Here is a 19,448-nt window from a genome sequence, read left to right as displayed (position 1 = left end):
ACTTACCCGGTTTTTTCTTCTTCTAAGTAGCAGATATGAGGCTGCTCCTAATTCATTGGCAGCAGGGTTAGCATTTACGGCTCCACTTGTGCCCCCCTTGTCCTGGGTGCAATTACTGAAGATGTTACAGAAACAGCTTGGGTGGTACTAAGAGTTGGATCTGGCCCTGAATGTTGCTGCGGGTTCCTACTCCGTTTCCATCTGCAGGGCTGGTGAAAACTATTAGATTGATGGCCCCAGAGCCCGGGGTGAACTATCTGCAGCCTGGACGTGGCCAGATGGCCTTTCCTACACTGCTATCCACCTGCCGCCCAATACACCCCCATCCTGATTCAGAGGAACAACCTGCAGGGGACAGAAAACGGGTCAATATTCATGACCCACTGGCCCCTCTGCTGGGAAAAACGCTGTTCTGATGTGGACATTTCTCCACTGGGATCTGGATTGATGGCACCAAGATATTTCACACAGGCCACCAACACTCACCAGGTAGCAGTAAGTTCTGCTGTAGTAGAAGCAGGGCCACGGTGGCAGATAGGGATGAGAAGTGCTCCTGGTGGCGGTTATGCTACCCTGGCACTCAAGAGACCTGGGTTCAAATCTCTGTTCCATCACTGGCTCTATTTAGGTAAATCACGTAGCTTCTCTATGTCTCACTTTCCCATCTGTCCACAGGGGATAATAGAGATTTGCTGTCTGCGGGGTGTTTTGAGGATAAATCTATCATAAAGATTGTGAGTAGAGCTACTCAACAGTCAGAATTTGCAACTGGGGGAAGCGTTGACATTTTGAAATCTGTGGTCATTCCAAATTGGAACAAAAATAAATATTTTCAACATTTCCCACCCAATAGAAAATGCCAAAGAAATGTCTGTTTTGAAACGTTCGCTTTGGAACGAAAAATGAAATTTTGTTTCGAAATTTATTTTTCATTTTTACATTATTTCATGACGTATCAGTAGCAATACATCATATGACATGTCAGACGTCGTACTGTGACATAATATGATTGTCAAAATAGTTATTTTGTTATACTTTAAAATCATTAAGGGCCCCTGCTACTTAGCACAGATTTGCATACCTAGACCAGAGTGGCTTCTGTTTGTGTTGTAATGAAACAGACACTTTGACACTTTCAAGAAGAAAACAAGATAAATACTCCGTATATTAATTAGCGCAGATGTTGTTGTCAATATCCTAGAGCAGTGGTTTCCAACCTGCTGTCCGCGGACCCCTGGGGGTCCACAGACTATGTCTAGGATTTCCAAAGGGCTCCACACCTCCATTCGAAATTTTTTAGCGGTCCACAAATGAAAAGAGGTTAAAAACTACTGTCCTAGACAAATGACTTCAGGCTAACACAAGGAGAGGAGAGGACAGGAGGTGTGGTGGTGATATGGAGCTATTCTGGCTCAGGCCCTGTGACAATCACACTGCCACAGACAGTGCGGAAATTAGCCCGGTCGTGAGATGTTTCCAATAGCCGTTGCTGCTTGGAGCACAGCAGGGAGGCAGAAGCTGGCATCTGAGCAAGCTATTCTCGTGCTCCATGCGGCTCGTGACGTGTGTGTTTTAGGCGTGGGGGTGATCACATAAAACCGGCTGCCACGTCCCCGCTGACCTGCTGCTCTGACACGATGACGCGGCCGCACTCTATGAGCCACGCTGCGGACAAGACCAGTACGTGCCGACGCCCGCTTCCGCCTCTCCGCTGGTGGAAAAATCACAGCTGTTTGGGGGGCGTTCGGCGGCTGTGCGTAGTCCACGAAATTCTATCATTTACCATGATGCTGCCGTGATAACTATGGTTCTAGGTCTTGGGGTGAGTGAGTGGTAAAAGAATAGGAAGGATGGCCTGATGGATCGGGCACTAGACTAGGACCTCCCTGTGTGACCTCGGTTAAGGTCCCAGTTCAGGACAGCACATCAGTCCCAGTAACTTCAGTGGGGCTATAATAAAAAGGGATGGTTTTTGTCTGATTTGGGTTCTAAATCCATCTGTGCCTAAAGAGCAGCAGAGGGGTAATAATTCCGCCTTGGCTATTTGTATCAGAGATCGGCTCTCATTCAGAGTATGTGCAGTGGCCACCACAATGGACTCTCGATCTTGTCTGGGGACTTTAGGTGCTCCTATGTGCTCCTAAACAATAAAAAAATCCTTGTCCATCTGGATCTAGGGACAGGCACCCTGTAAGCAGAAAATCTGAGCTCTCATTCCGTCCTTTCAAAGAGCGGAAAATATCCCTCCTTTCCGGTGCCTCTGAGCTTTGGTGGAAGGAGCTAGCACTGAATTTGGGTTGTTTTGGCCTCCCTCATCGACTGGAGATACATATTTCTATATGAGACCCCAGCAACTGGCTCAGTCCGAATAGCCAGTCACATAGCTGGATTCTCTGAGCAAGCCACTCGCCCTCCCACGAAAACAAGCTTTCAGAGGCCACTGAATGGAAATATGACCACCCCTCTTCCTGTAAACGCATGCGATATTCGTTCTGCATTGCTCTGGGGCGGGGGGCCGGCACCGTTGAAATAGCTCTTGCCGGTTTCTGTTTGGTGGCCGTGATGGGTGGCGCTTGTGATTTCATTTCTGAGCTCTCCTTGTGCCTATCCTCCCCTTTATTGTTTATTTGATTTTCGTCCTCACCCCCCAGAGCAATGAATGGAAGGACCTGTTAGAAGCAGAACGGGGGAGGGAGGGCGGATTTTAGTGAGGGGAAGAGGTTTTCACTGGCTGTAAAGACGGGAAATAATTATCCATTCAGCCTTTATTTCCCCTCTCCAAAGATGCCTAATTAAGCTGCTAACTCCGACAAGCCCCTTTTCACAGCAGTTGCCCCCCAAGACGCCCTCCCCGCAACAGTCAAATATAATGGAGTCGCTTAACTCCACGGCGGCGAAATTCAAACAAAGCTCCCCAGAGGGCAATCCTCCCCGCTGCGCCCCCAGGGGACGGTGGGGCTGCCGAGGGGGCGGAGGAGGAAGTGGGGAGTCTGCCTGGGGCTCCCGGTGGGCGGAAAGCAAAGCACCCCCAGATGCATTCTGCCAAACAATTCAAACAAGACTAATAAGAGGACCCGCAGCTCCAGCAGCCAGTTGTGGGCCGGGCTGGCAGCTTGTTTAAATCAACCCCCCAATTAATGCTATTAACTCTCAACCACGGTGATGGGGAATTTTTTTTCTTTATTGCAAGTGGGCAGAACATTAAAAAATACATCTCATCGCAGGCCAGAAAGTCGCCCATCACGGTCACCTGATTTTTATCTTTGCTGCCGTTGTCATGCTGGCCCTCACCGTTGTCACTGTGTCAGGTGGGGATCTACAATCAGGGATCAAGGCCCCATTGGCGCCGTGCGGAGACGTCAGGAAAAACCATCCTTGCTCTGAGAAGCTTTCAGTTTTGGTGAATGACAAAATATAAGGGGTGGGTGAAACAAATTCTGGCTGGGCTAGAAGAGCGAGGAGGATGGATTCTACAGCCAGGGGTAAGTGGGACATCTCAGGGTGTTCCTAACTATTTTGATGACTGCCCTAAATCTTGCTGGCTTCTGGCTGTTAGCATCGGTCCTCCAGTTGGCTCAGTCTGCCATAATAACATGTTTACCTCCCTTGCCTTTCCTCTGGTGGTTGGTGTTTTGTTATTTGTATTGTGGGAACATCTGGAGGTCCCGTCTGAGATCGTGGCCCTGTACACACATACAGGAATCTCCTTGCCTCAGAGAACCCACAGCCCAAATAGATGAGGGGTGTGAGAAGAAACAGAAGTGAAGTGAAGTTGTCTTCATTTAGATGGACTATATGAATTGAAGCTGTTAACCTGGTCACTGTTCAACATTAGTTTTAAATAAGGTCCGGAGTCTGGCAAACACGGGTTTTAGCCTGCTTAGTTAAAGACTAAATCCTTGTAACCTTTTACTGAAGACACAGAGAAAGGAGGGCAGACAGTGAAGGGGTTTGAAATGTAATGTACTCAATAAGGTTTTCATTTTAACGTCGTTCCTTGTTCTCTTTCCCGTTAGCTGGAGAGAGTTTTTAGAAGGAATCCCCCTCCCTTTTGACAGTCTCTTCTTCGAGGGCATCAAAGGTGGCAATCATTGTCCTTTTCGGGGAAAGGAGAAGTTAGCTGAGTTGAGCCGGCGCTGCTGTTGTTGCTGTTGTTAAAATCCTGTCCGGTTTTATCCCAGGTGGTGCTTGCAATTCAGCTGGAGCCTGCAGAGGTAGTGATGTCATCTGGGTCCCTCTCCCTGGCCCAGCCTGCTCAGGGCATCTCTTAGGATCAGGATGACGAAGGCCCAGAGTCCCAGGAGACAGTACGGGTGGCAGGCCTAATAGGGAAGCTGGGTCCAGTATCCAATTTTTCTCCTCAAAGTCTCTCTCTTTAAGGACCCACCCCACAGGGAGTGGTGGGTGGAATAGTCCATGCCCTGGTTGTTTTGTCCACCAGTTAGGCCTCATTTCCGACACACCAATTTTGGACTGATTTCTGGTTCCACACTGTTCTTGTTTACCAGGCATGATCTTGACCCAGTCCTTGAATTATATCAGTTAGTAGGCCTTTTTGTTCGGTCTAATTTAGTCTTTTCTGTCTCCTTTTCATACCTTTTCCCATCAACATTTGTTGTTATAGCTTATTGCAACGTCTTATGAACGTTCTCTCGCTTTTTACCGTTAAAGTCACAGTTCGGGTAAACGTGTAGGCCCAGGCCCAGTTATCACAACAGTGACTCGTTCGAGGTCACACACTGGGTCAGTTTCAGACCTGGGAACCAGGTTCCCCATCTACCCACCCAGTGCTGTATCCATAGGACCAGGCTTCCTCCCTTGCATTGCGCAGTTAGATTTGTGTGGATTTGAGTAGCTCTCGTGGGAAGCGAAGTGCTCATTTATCTGCTCATTAGGATCTCTGTCGGGGAAGCCAATCCTTCGACTAATATATTTCTGTGGGTCGCCATGTTTAGCATCCAGAGATCTCACCCTAGCTGAATGGCTCTCTGGGCCATCTCCTTTCTTGGTGCGTATTCTGGCCAAGAGGTGATGACTCAAATGGCTAGGTCTTAGCAAACTCCTGGAAGCTCACTCTTCTGAGTTGAGGTCCATTGTCGGTGAGCAGAACCTGTGTGGTTCCATTCCCCAGACACTGAGATTTGATGTGGGCAGAGCCATTCCACTTCCTCGTGTTTGTTCTCTTTGAAAGCTCTGTGACACCAGAGTAGTAACCAACTAACAGTAAATAGGGTTCTTGGGCCATCTTTGCCTCTGTCTCCCTAAGATCTCAGTGACCCTCCCTTGGCTCTTTTTTGGCCATACTGTTCAGAAGCGACAACGTACCACAATGAGTGAAGAGTCAGTTACCTAAGCACCCAGTCCAGGTGAAAGCAAAACATCTCTTGCCCTTTGCTTGCATTTGTCAATACCTAGATGAGCGTCATATGTTTCAGAGTTCCCTAGATTATAAGGTCAGAAGGGACCATTGTAATGATCTTGTTTGACCGCCTGTATAACATGGGCAGGGGTTCTGATTTTAGGTTTTAACCAATGAACATCCCCAATACAGAAAATAAAATAAAATAAAAAATTGGTGTTTATCCAATAAGCGCTGGAAAAACACCAGAGATGGTTTTGTATCGAAGGGCTTGTCAACAGGGCGCAGCAGTGCAGACTTCAGGGGTGTGATTTCTAAAGCACGCTGACGTTTTGCTCATTAATTGGTCTACAAAGTCCCTGCTGGTGCAGGTTGGAGTTTCCCTAATGTGTGTTTGAAACAGTACTACATTAAAACGCACAAGGGAACGTTACAAAGAGATTACTCATTACGGTAGATGCTACTGTCAGGAGTACGGTAGATGGCATCCATTCGTTATTACCGTGTATACAAAGAGAGAACCCCAACATCTAGAGAAAACTCAAAAATTGCTAAAAATAAACTGTGAAAAATAAAATGCATAAATCCTGAACAACAGATGCCCTAGATACAGGCCCTAACTCTGGCTGAACTAGAGCAGACCTTTTAGAAAAAGAGCTAAACTTGATTTAAAGACGTGAAGCAATGGCGAGTCCATGGAGTGCCAGGGGCACTTGCTCCAGTGGTTAATCGCCCTCAGTGTTAACATTTTGCACCTTATTTCTAATGTGAGTTTGTCTAGCTTCAGCTTCCAGCCATTGGGTCTCATTCTGCCTTAGTCTGACAAGTTAAAGAGCCCTCTACAATCAGAAATTTCTTCTCCAGGCAGGTGCTATAGACCGTAGTGAAGTCACCTCTTAACCGACTCATGGATATGCTAAATAGTTTGAGCTTCTGAAGTCTCTCACTGTAAGGCAGGTTTTCCAGACCTGGAATCATATCATTCTTGTAGCTCTTCTCTGAACCCTTTGCAAGTGGTCACCATCCCTTTTGAAGTGTGGACATCAAACCTGAATACAGTACACGGTAATGGCCATATAGAGATAATATCACCTCCCTACCCCTTCTTACTAGGCCCTTGCTTATGCATCCAAGGATCATGTTTACCTTCTTAACCACAGCAGCGCACTGGGAGCTCATGGCCAGTTGGTTATCTACCATGACCTCTAAGACCTTTTCAGAGTCGTTGCTGTCCAGGAGAGACTCCATCCCATACGTGTGATCTGCATTCTTTGCTCCTAGATGTGACCGTGCATTTGGTCATGTTAAACTATAGGCTGTTTGTTTGCTCCCATCACACTGTGTGATCCAGATCGCTCTGTGTAAGAGACCTGTCCTCATAATTATTTTCCACTTCACCCATCTGTGTCATGTGCAAACTTTACCAGCAATGATTTTATATTTTTTCCAGATCATTGATAAAGATATCGAATAACATTGGGCTAAGAATAGATCCCTGAGAGACCCCACTAGAAACTCCCCCATTGGTTGATGATTCCCCAGTTACAGTTACTTGTTGAGATCTATCAGTTAGCAAGTTTTTAATCCATTGAAGATGGGATACATTGATTTTACATGGAGCTGATATTTTAATTACGTGAGGGCTAAATCAATTGCCTTACAGAAATCTAAGTCTATTATGCCAATGCAGTTACCTTGTTCAACCAAACTCGTCATCTTATCAAAGAACAATAAGACGTTAGTTTGACAATACCTATTTTCTATAACACCATGTTGGTTAGCATGAACGATGTAACCATCTTGAATTCTTTATCGAGTGCGTCCAGTATCAGCCTCTCCTTGTTTCTGCCTGAGATCGATATCAAGGTAACTGGCCTCTATTTAGCTGGGTTGTCCTGTTTATCCTTTTAAATATTGGCACATTAGCTTTTTTCCCAGTCCTCTGGACCACCCCCACCCTCCCAGTGTTCTCAGCGATGCAAAACTGGGTCTCAGTGTATGAAATTCATATTCATCAACATCTCTTTCAGCTAATACTGATCTATTTATTGCTCTCGCTAAGGGTTTCTGCTCTGTGTGTTATTATTTCATTATTTGTTTTACATCAGTGCCTGGGGGCCCCAACTGAGACCCATTTGTCTGTCTGTCTTAGATACTTATCTGGTCCCATTACCATAGTATCTGCACGCCTCACAATCTTTAATGTATTTATCCTCACAACACCCCTGCGAGGTGGGGAAAGATCAGGGCTCCATTGTGCTGGGCTTTGTAGAAACACCTAGTGAAAGACTGTCCATGGCCTGAAAAGCTCACAGACCAGTCCGACAAAGGCTGGGGGGGAAACTGAGGCACAGAGAGGGGAAGTGACCTGCCCAAGGGTCACCCAGCAGCTCAGTGGCTTAGCTGGCAATAGAATGCAGGTCTCCTGAGGCACATTACTGCTCTTTCTACTAGACAATACTGCCTCCCCATACAATGACTCATATTGTTGTATTATGGTAACACCAAGAGGATGTGGAACAATTGCACCTGATTTCTATTGCACGTGGGCCAGACGCTCAGCTGCGGTACAGCCGCTTTGTGTCAAGCCCCTGGCATGTGGTTGGAGAGCTGGCACATCTGGCCCGGAGAGGATCACTCCATGTACGGGGACCCTCTGACAGCACAGAGATTATTGAGCCTTGTCTTGCTATCAGTGGCGCAGGGAAGAGAGGGGTAGTGGCACCAAGGGGTGTGGCCTGGATGCCCCTATGCCATGCCTACCGCTGGCTGTGGCTTTGGCATTTCAGCATCCCCGTACATACCGCTCCTGGTGGAACTTACGAGAGTTGAACACAGTGGGCACAGTCTCCCTTTCGCTTATTCCTGCCTGTCTGGCTTAGGGGTCCCCAGGCAGATGCAAATAGCTGCCCTCCAGGGACGAGGCTTGACCCACGTCCTCCACGAGATGCACCTGTAGGCCATGCAATGGACCAAATTAAATCATGGTATTGTGTCCAGTTCCCCCCCCCCACTACAGGAAGGGTGTGGACAAATTGGAAAGTGTCCAGCGGAGGGCAACAAAAATGATGAGGGGGCTGGAGCACAAGACTTATGAGGAGTGGCTGAGGGAATTAGGCAGAAGAGAAGAGTGAGGGGGGATTTGCTAGCAGCCTTTAACTACCTGAAAGGGGGTTCCAGGGAGGACGGAGCTAGGCTGTTCTCAGTGGTAGCAGATGACAGAACAAGGAGCAACGGTCTCAAGTTGCAGTGGGGTAGGTCTAGGTTGGATATTAGGAAAATTTTCCCTAGGAGGTGGTGAAGCACTGGAATGGGTTACCTAGGGAGGTGGTGGAATCTCCATCCTTGGAGGTTTTTAAGGCCCGGCTTGACAAAGCCCTGGCTGGGATGATTTAGTTGGGGTGGGTCCTGCTTTGAGCAGGGGTTGGACTAGATACCTCCTGAGGTTCCTTCCAACCCTCATCTTCTGTGATTCTCTGATCAGGGTTTAAAACTGATAGACTGATGATCACGGCTTGTCGCTGCTCCGCATCCTGCTGATGTCAGTCTCCCCAGTGCCAGACAAAGTCATTCCCCTGCTGTCCCCGGGAGGGTGTATCGACTGCCCATCAGTCCAGGGTGGAGGTTCCTCCAAGGGGTCATCATCCCTCGCAAATCCCTGCCCATCGGCGTTTCGCCCAGCAATGGCGCCATCTCTGCTCAGCTCCCATCCAGCCTGCAGGTGGTTCTAGGCTGCAGTCACCGGGCCGGAGGGCAGCTTGAGCCGGCGTCCCTGAGCGAGCTTGTCAAGTGAGGCTGTGGCCATATGCGCTTGAGGCCGGGCTGTCCAAGCCCTCATGGAAGCCTGGGTCATCACTCCTGGGGCTAAGCCCTGAGACAGCTGGATGAGAGGGGTCCCGGCCTCAGACGTGAGTGGGCTACGGAGTCGGGTGTTACCTTGGTTCTCTCGACCCCCGGAACAGTGTTGTCTCAGTGTCTGTCCCCCCAGAGGCTTCAGGAGCCAGATGGGGGACAGAACAGAGCCGGGGGGGGGGGTATTCATCAAAAATCATTGCCAGAGGGGCAATTAACTTCCCTCTGTGCCTTTGGGAACTTGCTGCAGGCGGGCAGAGTGGTAGCAGAGGAGAGGCTTTCCATCCCTACTCAGGATAGGCCGAAAGGAAGGGTCTCGTCCAGCTGGGCGCGTCGCATGGGATGGGATTCACTCAAACACAGATGGGCCCGACCCTCAGGAGGGGGTAAATCAAGGCAGCTTCCCTAGAAGGCAACAGAGTTCTGTCACTCCAGCTGCAGACGCGGCCAGGACGGCCAAACGGGGCTTTCCAAGCCACTGACTCTGAGCTCGGCTCATCTAGCTCATCCTTGTCCCGCAGCGGGAACTGGGAACACTTTTGCTTCTGAGATCTTAACGAATGGTATTGGTATTAGTCTTCGTCTTACAGCAGCACTTGGAAGCAGCGAGAGGGATCCAGGCCCCAGGGTGCCTGGCCCTGGGCAGATTCATAGATTCATTGAGTCCAAGGCCAGAAGGGATCATTGTGATCATCTAGTCTGACCGCCTGCATAGCACTGGCCACCGGATTTTCCTGAATTCATCCCTAGAGCAGCGCTTTTAGAAAAACAGCCAGTCTTCATTTCAGACTTGTCAAAGACGGAGAATCCACCGTGACCATAAATTGTTCCCAGGGTTCATTTCTCTCCCTGTTAAAAATGTGCGCCTTATTTCCAGTCTGAATTTGTCTAGCTTCGGTTTCCAGCCATTGGATCGTGTTAGACCTCTCTCTGCTAGAGCGAAGAGCCCATTATTAAATACATGTTCCCCATGTAGACATTAATAGATATGCCGCAAGAAGCAGTTCTCACCCTGTAGAGATTATATTCTCGGTAAACATGACACACAACAGGTGCTGTAATCTCCGTTTTACAGATGGGGAACTAACTACCAAGTGGTAGAGGTGGGAGCTGAACGCTGATCTTCTGAGTCCCAGTTCCATGCCTTAAGCACCAGGCCCAGCTTCCTCTCAGCTGTATCCTCTTTTTATGATTTGCATCAGATAACGGAAATATTTGCTTTTCATTGCATGGAGAGATGCACATCCACACTTGATTTGGCTTTCCAACTGCCGCTGTAGAATTACACCAGTCCATGGGTTGTTTTACCTTTTCAGTAGCTCTCACCTGTTCTGTATTATCAATTTCAACTTTTCCTTTACCTGCTGGATTATTTCTTGGTGGGCTGGAGTTACAGGTTTGTCTGGTTGGGTGCAAATCTAGAGACGCTTAGTTGAAGTTTAACCATGATCAGAATGCAGGCTTTAAATAGTATTCTCCTACCAAGAGTTCTCCTGGCGTATTACGTCTATTTCTTCCATGGGCAGTTACCAGTAAACATCTTTTTAACTAACTGCATAAGGAAGAAGGTTTTCAGTCTGATCATCGGTGGTTTATATGCATTTACTTTGTAGAAAATTATTGGACCAGATCCCTGAAAGGGATGAGATTTTTAAAAACAATTGTCGTAGTTTGTTGTCTTTATGTGGATATTTTAGATCTTGAATATGAAGCAAGTTTTGCCTTTGAATTCCGCACCCTTTCCCTAGCCACAGTGCGATACATTTTCCTTTTAATAACACTAAGCTGTGCTGCAGCCCCTAACTTAAAGGCTCCAGCTCTGCCGTGAATGCTTAGCAGTACCCACCTGCCTGAACCAGATCCTGTCACAACAAAGGGATTAGCACCTGTGTCTTGCAGGTTTTTAAGCGTGTACTTCAAATGGCAAGACATGCCTTGGAAAGAGGGTTTTTCTTTTCAGTAGCTCAGGGGCATGCACAGGAATAAAAATGTGGCTGCTTTTCGAGCGGCACTTTCTGTGCCCACCACAGCCGGAGGTGCTGGCTCTCCCGCTCCTTCCCTCCCCACCACGACCCAGGGTCTGAAGGAGCGCCCTCTCCCCGCCCTGGCCCCAGAAGAGTTCTGTGCCCCTGCCAGTTAGGGATGCCTGTGCCCCTTCTTGCCCCCCCCTCGCTTGCACATGCCCCTGAATAGCATTAATGACAAATGTGACCCAATTCTGAGCAAATATTTCTCTCATCTCAACAGCACTGAGTGCACTGGAATTATTTGCTTTTCAGGAAATCTTTTATTCCTCTGAACAGCTGATTCTTTCTGAGCCAGTGCCAGATGTTAGTGAGCTGTTCAGTCTGTGCAAAGTCGCTTAGCGCTCGATCTGCATTTCACTGGCTCTGCAAATAGCCAGGGTTTGGGTTAAGGATAAATGAGATTCCTGAAGCTGTGTATCTAATGTATTTAAACGTATCTGGCCCCCATTACCATCATCTCTGAGCACCTCCCGCTTTTTAATGTACTGATCCTCGCAATGGCCCCACCATGCTCTTATCCCCATTGTACAGATGGGGAAACTGAGACTAAGTGACTTGCCCAAGGTCACGAAGTAAGTCTATAGTGGAGCCAGGAATTCAACTAGGTCTCCCAAGAGCCAAACTAATACCCTAACTAGCGGACCATCCTTCCTCTTCTACTGAACCATCCACCTACACATCACATGGACAAAGAGTATTCCACATACAAGGCTCTCCGTCTAATATCTTGTAGACGTAGACCTGTGTGCAGCCGTGACTTAATTATTGGTGAGAAAAAATCTATTGCCGTGTTTCCAATCAACCAGGCATCTAAACATCATTTACCAGCCCAGACCTTGTGCGTGGCAAAATCTGAGTTGGAATTTTCCATGGACTTCTGCTCCAGGATTACAGCAGGTCCAGAACAATGTCCTTTTTTAAAAAAGAATTGCTACAGAGTGTCTGCCTGGATTCCTGGATTTGAGTTCTGCAGGGATTTGTTTGTTCTATGTGCTCTGTGTGCTACCAAACATAGTAACACACTGAAGGGTTTGCTGAAGAGTTGTAGGGTTAGCTCAGCCGTGCTGCCGGGGGGGGCTGCGTCGTTTAGGTCTGGGTTTTCTTGTGAAACCCAGTTGGTCGTTGCGAGGTCCTGGCTCGCTGTTGAAAGGTTTACACGAGAAAACAGGCAGAAGGAAGAATGGTCTACAGTGCAGCTGGGAGTGTGTTTCCCGATCTGGGTGGACAGACAAGCGGTAGCGTGCTAGAAATAGCAGTGTGGACACTGCGGCATGGGTGTTGGCACGGACTAGTCACCTGTGCATGGACCCAGGGGTTGGGCAGGGTTGTTCTCCAGCAGCTAGCCTGGGCTGCCAGCACAACACGGCTATTTTTAGTGCACTCGTTTGAGACCAGCTAGCCTGGGTCTGTCTCCCTGAGCTGGGAGGCTTGCTTGTGGCTGCAGTATAGACACACCCAATGTGCTACTGGGAGGTGATCCAGGATAATCACACATTGAAGGCTTTGCTTGAGAGTGCCGCTTTGTTATGGTAGGGTTAACTCTGCCAAGCTGCTTTGTTATTGTAGGGTTAGCTGAGCCATGCTGCTTTGTTATTGTAGGGTTAACTCTGTCAAGCCATTTTGTTATTGTAGGGTTAGCTGAGCCATGCTGACCCACTGGCATTACCCTACTGGAGAAAAGAGCGGGTAAACTTTGTATTTATACACTGAAATATACAAGAGCTTTTTAAGCAGTTACATTTGATGCAAGCCTGAGCAACCCAGCTTCTGGTTATCTCCCTTTCAATCCCATTACATACAGGGGTTTTGTCTCTTTGGTGGAGGGAACATCAGCCACTCTCTAACCCGCTCAAAGAACAGATACAGACTTCTGAATCTTTCCTAACAGAAAGAAACAAGATGATTAAGAAGGTGCCCAACATATTACTTGAAAAAGAAACATTCTCCCTTCCACCACATACCCACCTGCTAGCCCTGGCTGTGCCCTGCCTCTTGCCTATTAATCAGGGTGGATAAAAACTGGTGATTTTTTTTAAAAAAAGAATCGGAATAAATGTAAGTTAAGCTATATAATTGCTTAATGAAATGTGTAGAGAGAGGGTGTATCCTCCCGGTGAGCAAAAAGAAGCACCAAGTTCAGTGTAAAGGCTCGATTTAGTTACAAATCCGCAGGTTTTAACGGTTAATCACCAATGGATCAATCTGGTTTTAGGAAAATAACTAAAAAGTACAAATGCAGAACACAATTGAAATCAAGGTTTCCTGCTTGCAGATTTAAATCAGGGTTCAACTGGTGCTTTAAATCACTGCCCTTTAAATCCTTCCACCCTGCTATTAATGGGAGCCGCAAATGGGAATCACCAGGCGAGAGGAATGAGGGCCTTAGCTCTTTAATCACCCCCTTGCTTCCTTATTTTTAAGTCCTCAGGGCATCATCCTGCCTGGCCTGGAGCGGTGCTGAGCTCCCACTGAATTCAACAGGAGTCTATTGGGGCATGCAGCACCTTGTAGGATCGGGCCCCCTGTGGGTTTCATGCTGGGAAAGGTGCGGGATTGAGAGCCCTGGGAAATGAAGCCTGTGTGGCGTGGTGGTGCAGGTCTCCCCACAGCCAACCAAAGTGTCTCCTCGCCCCTGGCTCTGCAGAATCAAGCCTGCCGGCCAGAAGGGAACTCAGTGTCTGTGGCCTATTCAGTTTGTCTTTGAGTCTCCCATTCCAATCCCCGTTTATCCCCATGGCTGCCCAGCCCTGTGCAGAGAACTTGCCCAAGAAGTGGCCAGTGCGTGTTGCTTCGATACAAGGTACAGGCCCCAGCAGGCATCAGACTGTGCTATATCATGGGAGGAGGTATTCCCTCCTGACCCCAGCTGGTCTGGTGCCTTGGAGCATGAGGATCCAGAGCCCCTATCACTCCTGTCTTAGCAGGTGTCACTGCAGATGCTATTCCTGCTGTATAACTCTCCAACCTTTATCCAGGCCTGGTAAGCCCCTTGCCTCACAGTTGTCTTGGGGGCGGGTCCGAGACCCACTCCTTGCCCACGGTCTGGCAGCTCAGTGCAGTAGTTCTGGGGTGTCAATGGATGTGTTAGGGCTACAGGTTGTGATGCTGCAAGTCACTAACTGCCCTGCTGGCATGACTGGTCAATGAAGTGGGTGAAGGAGATGCTCGCTGCCCTCAGGGAAAACAGAGGGGACGTTTGTGCCAATGGGCTAGGATTTAAACACGCAATAGAGGTCCGTAGTCTGACTGTCCATCCATCCATCCATCCCCCTTCATATCCCTCCCTCGTCCATCTCATCTATCTACCTAGACATGCCCCTCCCTTATCTGTCTGTCTGTCCGTCTCACCTCTCTTCCGGGCATCTCTGGAGCTCCCGCTATACACCTCCGCTCTCTCTGCCATGCTTCTCTAGCAGGGATGCAGTCAAGTGGGTCCGTGGCACTTTGGTGTCTAGCTGGCGAGGTCAGAGGAGGCCTAGGGCCAGGCGTGGGTCAGAGGCAGAGAAGCTGACGGAGCTGGTTGCTCCTAGGGCCGTAGGGCTGCCTGGTTTGGGAGGAAAAGCAAAGACTTGGGATTTAGAAGGGAAAGTGTCATCCAGGGGTTGGAGGTGGGAGAGGAAGAGCCTGCGGTCTTGGTGCATCTGGATCCCACTGAGCCTTAGCCCAGCCCCACTCCTTGTTTCAGGGAGAGGCGGGCCTGAGCTGGGAACTTCCACGCTGGACGTCCCCGGAGTCCAAGCGTGTCCAGAGCCGGGGCTCTGGGTCAGACATTTCAAGGTCAGCCGGGGCCGTTATGGCCACCTAGGCTGACCTGCAGAGCACTGGCCCGTGAACGTCACCCCCTAATTCCTTATTCAAGCCCATATCTTGTGGTTGAACTAGTGCGTGTCTGAGAAAGAGACCCCAGTGTTGGTGTGGAGAGTCCTGGTGATGGAGAATCTGCCCCGGCCCTTGGTTCGGCCCGTGACAGGCAGCGTGCTCAGCCCCAGAGTTCGGGAGCAGAGACACCAAAGCTTGGGGCTGCTCTGCGGTCTGGTTTGGTCCCGTCTCTCTCTCTTGCTATGTCTACCAGGCCATCACGTTATGCTCTGGGGAAAGGTGCTGAGCAGCTGATGGGATCCCTCTCCCAAAGGTCTAAAGGGACCTGTGGGTACAGTACCACCCGAACACAGCCTGGGGAACACGCCTGCTGGCTATGTCCCTCCCTTACGCCATGGGCTCCATCATAGCAAGGGCACCTTCTCCCCTGAAGGGGACACAGTGTTTGCCAGGGAGGGTCTTTTGCTACAGATTTTGCTCTCCTGTGCTGGCCGAAGGCCATTGTCTCCCTGGCTGATGGGAAGTTGACTGGGCTGGTGAATCCGTTTGCTGAAAGATGTTTAATACATTGTGGCTGTCTCTCTCTCTCTCTCTCTCTTTTCTCATTCCCTCCTTTCTCCCCCCCCTTCCCCCTTCTTGCTTGGTTGTTCCTTCTTCTTTCCCAACTGCCCTTTGCATGCTCTCTCCCCATCCCCTCTCGGACCCCCTGCCTCCATCCCCCCCGTTTTTCTTTCTTTTCCACTTCTGCTCCGCTCTGCCTGTCCCCCGCCCCCAGGTAAAAGTCTGGTTCCAGAACCGGCGCACCAAGCAGAAGAAGGACCAGAGCAGGGACTCTGAGAAACGCTCGTCCTCCACCTCCGAATCCTTCGCCACCTGTAACATCCTCCGGCTCTTGGAGCAAGGAAGACTTTTGTCCGTGCCGGCCCCTTCCAACTTGCTCTCTCCGAATTCGAATCCCATCGGGAGCCCTGCCGGGAACGGGGCCGGCCTGGCTCCTTCTGGGCCCGCTTCACCCAGGCTGACCAGTGGAAACAGCCCTCCCAGGACGGGAGCCTTCAGCCTGCAGGTCCCGTCTCTTGTGTCCTCCTCTTCCTCCTCCAGGCTCCCTGCCACCCCGCTGTGTTTCAGTGGCCCGCTCCTGGGAAGCCTGCACGAGTTACCTAGCGGCTATGGACTGGGGAGCTCTGCCTTTGAACCTTACACGCGGCTGGAAAGGAAAGACAGTACTATTCCCAGGAAGAAGCCGAGTCCTTAACTAAAAACCAGTGTCAAAGATCATCCCTCTCCCCCCGACCCCGCCTCCCACCCACACCGTGTCTCCCGCGTGGAGCTGTTCTTTTGCCGCTGGAATTTCAAAGACGGTTGACCAAATGTCCAGGTGCCGTGCGTGTGCGTGCGTGTGACTGCGTGTTCCTGTCACAGAAATAAAAATACAGCTGCAGCCAACACCCTCTTTGATGTGCCCAACTCAGCGGGGTCCCCCGGGGTGACGCACGGGGGAACCGCTGCTGCTCCGCCCCCAAATTCCGGATTTCTAGAGGGGCAAATACACCCTTCCTCCGGGTGCCAGCCGTGTCATATTTATACACAGATGCTCTGTCTCTTGCTGTCGGGTCCGGGGTGGGGGAGTCAGGGACGGGGGAAGGTCTGCTTACACCATGTGTTTTATCCTCTTTGTTCGCCAATGTTCCTTGTACCGGAGCAAAGCGCCGTGGAGTGAGACTGCCCGGTCGCTGTCTGATCCGTTTGGTTGCAGGCTCCAAAAATCTCCCAACACCCTGGACGTGGAGCCTGACCGAGACTGAGGCCAAATGGGACAGGAAGCCCCAGGCAGCGAAAGCCAATCTTGGATTTTATAGGGGCAGTAGTGATGTTACAAAATTCAGGGGCGGGGTGTGACTTTGGAAGAGCGGATCCCCGCTCCCGAGTGTTGGTGAGACAGGCAGGTGCGATCTAGTGGTTAGAGCAGAGACATGGGAGTCAGGGCTCCCGGGTGCTATTCCTGGCTCTGCCGCTGGCCTGCTGTGTGACCCTGGGCAAGTCCCCATTCTGTGCCTCAGTTTCCCCATCTGCAAAGAACTTTGTATTCCTGTGCTTCGGTGGCTTTGGAGAGTTTCGGGAGCCCATTGCCGGAGGGGGGACTCAGAGTCCAGTCTCATTCATCTTGCCTTAATCTGTCCCTGCAGCACAGCTTGGGGTGTGGTTCTGGACAGCACTATCCCCTCTTGATTTTTTAATCCCATCAGGCTGAGGGGGAGCTGTGGGGCTGAAGGAGGAAGCAGGTACCTCACGCCTACATGCTGGTGTTGGTGCCAATGATCCTTTCAGTCCCCCCAGGCCAGCACTCTCTGCACAGAGCACCCCTTGCACAGATCTCCACCCTGCTCAGCTTTCTCCCGTGCTGCTCCGACGCGGGGCTCTGGCAGCTCTCCTGCAGCCGTGCAAAGTCAGGTTCCAGGGCAGGAGCTTTAAGGATTGGCCTGAACCAAAACATTGCATCCGCCCCAACCCCATACGGTGTGGCTGGTGTTTGGATCTGCAGCCGCTGGCTTTTGGCAGGGTCTGTGCAGCACCGACAGTTTGCACAGATGTGAAATGAATGGCCAGGGGAATCCTACAGATCCTGCACAGCTTCTTCACAGACAATCTACCATTCGATCGATAGGCACCATTTTTGTGTATCACACCAGAATCCCGGGTCCATGCCAACTTGCCTAGGTCTGGGGCAGCAGCAAAATAATAAAGACCGAATCCAAGACTGCCGCCATCCTGGACAGTATGGTAGCTAGAAAACACTGCTATGCGGGGATGTCAACTAAAGCGACTCACGTTTTTATGGCTTTTCTGCTAGGACCATGGGAAAAACCCTAACACCCAAACATTCCCAGCATTTGGTTAGTCACTAAGGCCCGGACCCTCGAAGGTATATAGGTGCCAATGGGAGTTAGGCACCTAAATACCTTTGAAGATCTGGGCCTAACCCTTTAGCAGGACCTTTTCATACCATTAAGGCCATTCTGAAGTATTTGCTGGTGTCAGAAGATCGAGGCTGCTCTTTACTTTAACGGGATGCCCTGGGTGGAAAGCTCGTCAGTTTCAAGCAATGCAAGTTTAAAGCAGTGCTTGTGGGAATTATTTTCCCCCCTTAACCCGTGAACATTTTTGACAAAAATGTTCAGGTTTTGGCTAAAAATGTTCAGCTGCAGAAACCCCCCCCCCCCACACCTTTGTCGTTGTAGGTTTTTTTCAACGAAAGGCTCAAAATATTGAAACTGGACATTTCCCATTTGAATGTCTGCTTGGACAGAAAGCCAGTTCCCAACGGAAAAGAGGTTTTGACTGAAACGTTTGAAGCATTTCTAGTTAAAAGCCATCTCAGGCACCACACTGAGCCCAGGGGCCGCTGGCCATTTCCATCACCGGGTCTGATGGTTTTAGAAACCTGCCAAAGGGGGAAGCTAACAACAGGTGAAACTGACTAGCCAGGGGGCAGAGTCTGACTGTACACAAATTGTTGTCAAATGCACAAAAGTTATCAAACTGGAAAAAATATAGAACTCTTTTGCCGGTCTAACCTCTGTCAGTGCTGGCTTTCTTGGTGTTACTGTGAGAACAGCAGGTAAAGGATCTTCAGAGAGAGGAGAAATTGCTAGTAACCCTGTAACTGGACGTTAGAGACGGGATCAAGAGAAAAAATGGTGATCCAGATTCAGATTGTGTATCCTCCCGAATTCAGATCCAGGTTTTGGTTCAGTTCACTAACACGGGAAGGGGGTGCAGGGTGTTTGCAAAAGGGTTTGGGTTTCAAAAGCTCCCTGAGGCTTCGAGTTATTGGAATGTGGGACTTTGGTTCTAGCCCATTGCTGAGAAATAGGGCTCAGACTCAGCAGCATCTCTCCAGATTTCCCAGGCATTGGTAGTTCAGATCAGACAGAACCCAGATTCAAACCACCCTTGATTTGGTGCTGTGAGACCCAGATGAATGCTGGGCAGAACCAAAGCTACCCTGTTTCCCTCCCCCCATCTGTAACTTAAGCCCCTGCTGTGCTCCTGCCCTCTTTCCTTGAAGCCACGACTGGTGCAATAAACGTCTTCTACCGCTTTGCCACAGACACCAAGGGGTGCGTGATGTAATGCCCTGCTGATGGGCATAGAATCAGAGCAGATGAGGGTTGGAAAGGACCCCAGGAGGTATCTAGTCCCACCCCCTGCTCAAAGCAGGACCAACCCCAACTAAATCATCCCAGCCAGGGCTTTGTCAAGACGGGCCTTAAAAACCTCTAAAGATGGAGATTCCACCACCTCCCTAGGTAACGCATTCCAGTGCTTTACCACCTGCCTAGTGACAAAGTTTTACCTAATATCCAACGTAGACCTCCCCCCCTGCAACT

General features: G+C 49.8%; 1 protein-coding gene across 1 annotated transcript in view; it reads left to right on the top strand.

Annotated features, from left to right (window-relative positions):
• The window catches only part of VAX2 (ventral anterior homeobox 2), a 47,416-nt gene extending 30,921 nt beyond the window's left edge, over positions 1-16,495 (top strand). Inside the window, exon 3 of the mRNA XM_067533589.1 lies at positions 15,833-16,495. Coding sequence (XP_067389690.1) covers positions 15,833-16,312 — 480 coding nt within the window. The 3' untranslated portion in view covers positions 16,313-16,495. The remainder of the gene's footprint in view (positions 1-15,832) is intronic.
• Positions 16,496-19,448: the final 2,953 nt, after the last annotated feature.

Source organism: Emydura macquarii, unplaced genomic scaffold (genome assembly GCF_026122565.2).
Source record: "Emydura macquarii macquarii isolate MOO-44397 ecotype Brisbane River unplaced genomic scaffold, CSIRO-AGI_Emac_v2 contig_3345, whole genome shotgun sequence".
NCBI lineage: Eukaryota > Metazoa > Chordata > Testudines > Chelidae > Emydura > Emydura macquarii.
The sequence above is the reverse complement of the archived record's forward strand: the minus strand, read 5'-3'. Positions and strand labels throughout refer to the sequence as shown.